The sequence below is a fragment of the Lottia gigantea genome (assembly GCF_000327385.1).
Source record: "Lottia gigantea unplaced genomic scaffold LOTGIsca_21, whole genome shotgun sequence".
Lineage (NCBI taxonomy): Eukaryota > Metazoa > Mollusca > Gastropoda > Lottiidae > Lottia > Lottia gigantea.
The window spans coordinates 3,161,239-3,166,918 of record NW_008708458.1 but is presented as its reverse complement, the minus strand read 5'-3'; the positions used below and the strand labels follow the sequence as shown (position 1 = coordinate 3,166,918).

Genomic DNA, 5,680 nt, shown 5'->3' with positions numbered 1-5,680 from the left:
ACATTATGTTAGTTACCGAATTGGGTATCTTGACCATTATCTTAGCTTACCGGATTGGGGTCTCTGGACCATTATGTTAGTTTACCGAATTGGTATGTCTGGACCATTATCTTAGCTTACCGGATTGGGGTCTCTGGACCATTATGTTAGTTTACCGAATTGGGTATCTTGACCATTATCTTAGCTTACCGGATTGGGATCAAATGTAGATCCCATTAAAGCATAGTTTCCACCATAAAACGTCTGTCGTAGTATACCTTGAATTCCCAGAGATGATGCCAGGCCGAGCTTATCTAACCATCTGAAACAAAATATAGAGATATTAATTGTCATACTAAGTATCAGAAGGATGAATTGTGTTATCAAGTACTTATCGACGGGCATAAATTGTCATACAAAGTGCTTATCAGACAAAAACGGGCATATCAAGATTTCAGACTGTTAAGGTCTATTTTTATTTATGAATTTTACTAAACCAAACCATTGACGATGAAGAAATAAAATTGACGCCATTCCAAAGTTGCAGAAATTGCATCAAATATTTGTCTGAAGCTTCCTACAAAGTATTTCAACCTATTCACTTGTCCCAATAAAGTTAAATATCATTCGAAAGACGAGTTGTTCCAATTCCAAATATTTGTTATAACTCACAAGAAACTAGCGACGTATCTATCAGATATGTCATGAGCTCCACCACCATAAGACGAAGATGTTTCTCCCAACCAAACCTCTTTTCCTGGAGCATATTCTCTACAGATTTCCATAACTTTATTTAATTCTGGTCTTAGCGATTCCAGAGTCTTGACGTCGTGGAATTTCTCAACTGTTGCTTTTAGACTGTTCATATAGTAACTGGAAGGATTCCATTAGCAAGTAAAGTTAAAATGTATGCAAATGGATCTATTCTTCTAATCGATTAAGATGTGGACTGATTCTAATGCTACAAGATGGTAGGTCCTATGGTAGGTCTGAGGCCACGATCTCACAAACCCCCAAAAATACATCTGGCGATTTAACCATCATCATCTGACATTTTCTCGACAGAATCAAAACATTTTATTATGGCCAATTGGGCCCTTGAGAAATGCAATTCCATCTAACGGACTGTTGTTTTGTTTTAGAGGGGGGGGGGGGGGGGGGACTTGAGATTGATAAGAAGACACAGTGAAATGAACTTACTGATGCCAAGTTGAGACGTCGATAGCATTAGCTCCACCAGCTTTAAAGAACCTGTAATAAATAAGATACAACCGTAAAGGGGTGTGCTAAACTTACTATATCCCTCAACCACTTTTTAGAGTGAAGTTTTGACAAAAGGTTCGTCTGCAATAAACTAAAAAAAAACTCAACAAATAACTGTAATCTTATTGTGTGAAATTTAGGTACCAGTTTCAAGCACTTCATGACAGTCCTCAAAGCCTATGTATTCGTTAAACCCCAAATTGACAGAAACTTACGCCGTCATATAAACATAGGATCTATTGCCCACAGATCCAGCGTCTGGTCCGAGTAGGGTAAAGGGGGATATTCCGGCCATACTTTCTAACAGCTGTCTGAAGGAAATGAAATCAGCTGCGATCTGTGGAACAGATAGATTATTCTCTGGAAATACATCCAATTCTGAAAGAGAAAAACCTCAATGAACATCATCTTACTTTCTTGGACAAGTACAGTGTCAAACTATCAACTGTCAACAGTAGCCAGCAATTTACTTTTGGTAGCTAAGGTTAATCAGAATGCACATTACCATTTCCTAGCTCATATCCCCACAGTTTATATCCCTTCTGTTGTGAGTATTTCAGGATTTCTATGGCATTGGTAGGATCCCAGTTGTCTCCCTTCCGCAGAAACTCGTTAAAATCAAAAATCAAATCCCAACCAACACTCCTCACAAAATTGTTCAGTTCGTCCCAATCAGCAACTGAAAATAAACCATAAAAATCATTATTCCAGCTCGCCCGAAAATCTACTCGTTCATCGAAAGTTATCGGATTTGATATCGGCACATTGCCTATATCCCCTTTACACTCATTTAAGTTTCTTTGGTGTTTTTGTAATTGTCATTTTTTGTTCCTTTTTTGGATGGAGATTGAGTTTTGAATATTGAACTATCCATATTTTTAGACGTGCACATCTTCATGTACACTGAGTATTGGGTATTTTCGATACTTTGTTGATAAATAAAGAAGAGAAGAATCTGAAATGAATAAAGAAGCTTACCAGTCATGGAAGTATTAGTATGATCACCCTGTTTATTTAAACCACTAGTTACTGTATCATTGAAAATAACAAAATCACAGTCAGTACCGCCAACACGCACTCTATTAGGGGTTAACCCTTTAGCAAGAGTCAGCACTTTAGGGTTCCTGAAATAGAACAGAACCTTTAAGATGGTTTTATCTAATAAATCATCATGTATTTTTAAATCATATCATTTTGTTCTTATTGCATATAATTTTAAGAGATTAAATTTTTGACCTTACTTGATCGGTCACTCATTGGAATTCTGCTGGTTATTCTCTCCTAATTTAGCTAATTATGAATTAATTATGGACATGTGAGACAAACTGGTCATTAGAACACCTCTCTTTTCTACTCATAGAAGTATTAGCATTTCCATTTTCGGAAATGTAAATGAGGGAAGCCATCTTTAATCAATGCTTTGTCAGCTTTTGAAATATATTTATACCGAAGTACATCCTTACTATGATTATTTTTCGCTCTCTCTGGAATAAATGGAACGTCACCAACCCCTTATTTCTGTTTTGTAATAACCAAATCGTTCTATATTGCTATGAACACAGTGTAAACGTTTCTGATTTCGAAACAAAGAATTCATCAGAAATTACTTCTCAAAACATTTTCCACTGTTGTGGATTTTCAACCCGATCGGATGCTACATCCTACAGCTTAACAATATAGATGAGTAAGAAGTAGTTTGACTTACTGCAATTGCAGCTCTGAAAAATGTCCGAATATACCGGAATCGATGGTAACTCCGACAAATTTTGGACCGATTTGAAATCCGGAGTCTTTAAATTGCTGCACATCCACATCATAACAGCTTCCAACACTGATCAAGCACGCTATCAGCAAGGTTATCCATTTGACTGCAAACCTTCCGGAAAGAAACATCTTACTATAAATGTTACAAGGCAACGAGAAAACAGAGTGTTCAGCAGTCAAGGTCTGGACCTAGTCTCGATGATAACAACAGGACGATAATATAAAAATGTTGTTGTTGTATCAGTGACCTGATTAATATAACAATCAATAGGTTAAGGTACAAGATGTTGGCCTAATATGCAGTTTGATAGCATTAATTTGTACCATCCCAATTTCAATCAGACGTCTGTGGTTCCTGCAATTCCATTGAAACTAATGTTTTATGGCGTTACTAAGTCCTTATGTGACAGCATAATCCTGCGGTTAGTGAAATCATTAAACGCTTAGTTTAAGTGGAATTGCAGGAACCACTGATGTATGATTTACAATTGGAATGGTTCGAATTGATACACATAATTTTTTTTTAGAAAACCTCATTTTAATAACTGTAAGATGTCCACTCAAAAGATTTTAAAAATCGGATAGTAAATTTTAGCTATCTGCAGCACTCTTCAGAGAAAGGGCGTCCAGTTCTTGTACAATCAAATAACATCAGTAATGGGTTTTTAAACTTCTGTCGCTTTAAGACAGTTCTAATAGAAAAAAAGCAAATATTTAGAAAACTGCCTCCACTGTGGGTATAACTAACAAATAACTTAATTTATAAACATTTTTTTTTATATCAAAGACATGGTGTTGATTTAACATTCGGGAGTACGATATAACCCATCTCATAAGCTTCAATATTAACCGTGCTGTTACGACTCTCTGGTATCAAGGGCGGTAACTCGTACTCGTTCTTCAATTCCAGAATTTGACCATTCATTCTAACACTCCTGTAATTACAATGATTCCAATTCTTTAGACATTGACATTAGTATAATTATGCTGTGTCATTTTAACCCTTCTTACGCTTGCGACTCGTGGGTAAAAGTAAAAAAAAACACCTGTCTGGTGAAGTGGTCACATAACTTGGATGCGATTTAGATATCATCTTTCCAAACAATTCATAGATCGGCCGAGTTTTGACCATTGTGAACAGTACCATTGTATATACAAATGTATTCCGTTTAAATGTTTTTAGCCAAATTTTTGTGTACCAATGGACCCTTTCGGAGTAAAAACGTGGACGCCAATGCAAGATTTTCGGGCATGTTTCTCATAAATAGGTCTCATAAATCGGAAGTCAGGGTGAACCGGGTCGAAAAATCCGAAGGTATGTAATGTAAAAAGGGTAACGTATAGCTTGATATATAGTCATTGTTAAACTTTCCATGGAATCAAATGTCAAATGTCTGAGAAAGTTGCCAACTTACTTGGAGGTCAGGTTTCTGTATTCTCCTGGACTGAAGATATAAACATCGACTGGGTTGTGAGAAATATCAGGAAAGTCTAGTGGTATGGTATCAACTCCTAGGTTCATAAAATACATCGTTATACTCCCTTTTTCATATTGACTGGAACTACAACAGATTGAAAATAATATGATTGAAATACAACTCAAGATAATCTTTTGTAGTTTTGTGTTTTTTTAATTCAGTCCTTCTGCAGATCTAGCGAGGTTTGAGTGAAAGTTGAGTTTATAATCTTAACCAGTCAAGTGCTCTTTTAAGTACTGACATCACTGAAACGTGAGTACTTTAATACTCGCCATATATATCTATCAGATGTTGACAGAGTGCTGTTGCAATTAATATGTTTTCGGGCAGCAAATTCAGGCGAACTGTGGTATTTTCTTGACCAATAGAATAGTAGGATTTTCAAAGTTCATATTGGCGTCTATAATTGACCTATAAGGGGTCACAGAATTGTCAAAAGGGGCTAAATGGCAACAGGTGGTCGAAAGGATTTTCAGCGCCGGCGAAAAACAATGCACCTACTCCTATACACCCACCTGTTAGTATTGGTACAGTGAGCATAAAGTCTGAAATCACTGGAAACCTCTGGTACCTTTAAAACTGGACTACCAACTAATCTTTTATACAAATAGGTCAACCAATAGTCCTAAAGTAAATCAGTACGATAATATGAATGATATTGAGTTCTATATACTTTTCTGCTTCAGATGCGACTAAAACGGGCGTTGTGAGAAAGATTTGTGATATCTTACTGGGTGAGAATCCCCAATCCCTTTTGATATATTACCAGATTGGGATCTACGGACCCTTATACCAGCTTACATGATTAGGAGCTCTAAACCATTATGCTAGCTTATCTGATTTGGGATCTTTAGCCCATTATGCTAGCTTACCTGGGATCTCCGGACGACTATGTTAAGACATTGGAACGAGATCTGTGGACCATTATATTAGCTTACCGGATTGTGATCTCTGCACCATTGTGTTAGCTTACCGGATAGAGATCTCTGGACCATAATGTTACGACACCGGAACGAGATCTCTGGAACATTGTGTTAGCTTTCCGAATTGAGATCTTTGGACCATTATGTTAACTTACGGATTGGGATCTCTGGATCATTATGTTAGTTTACCAGATTGGGTATCTTGACCATTATCTTAGCTTACGGATTGGGATCTCTGGATCATTATGTTAGTTACCAGATTGGTATCTGAGT

The 5,680-nt window shown here is 36.8% G+C and overlaps 2 protein-coding genes across 2 annotated transcripts; both read right to left on the bottom strand.

Moving 5' to 3' along the window:
* Nucleotides 1-180: 180 nt before the first annotated feature.
* On the bottom strand, nucleotides 181-3,135 carry LOTGIDRAFT_159761 (hypothetical protein; the record flags this gene model as incomplete). The annotated part of the gene is made up of 7 exons (XM_009054252.1): nucleotides 181-301; nucleotides 652-852; nucleotides 1,180-1,230; nucleotides 1,458-1,620; nucleotides 1,748-1,921; nucleotides 2,221-2,366; nucleotides 2,948-3,135. The coding sequence occupies 7 exons, from the start codon at nucleotides 3,133-3,135 to the stop codon at nucleotides 181-183; spliced, it is 1,044 nt and encodes a 347-aa protein (XP_009052500.1).
* A 652-nt stretch (nucleotides 3,136-3,787) lies between these two features.
* LOTGIDRAFT_159760 (hypothetical protein) lies at nucleotides 3,788-5,514 on the bottom strand (the record flags this gene model as incomplete). Its single annotated transcript, XM_009054251.1, has 4 exons — nucleotides 3,788-3,941; nucleotides 4,422-4,568; nucleotides 5,000-5,109; nucleotides 5,458-5,514. The coding sequence occupies 4 exons, from the start codon at nucleotides 5,512-5,514 to the stop codon at nucleotides 3,788-3,790; spliced, it is 468 nt and encodes a 155-aa protein (XP_009052499.1).
* Between the last annotated feature and the right edge of the window lie 166 nt (nucleotides 5,515-5,680).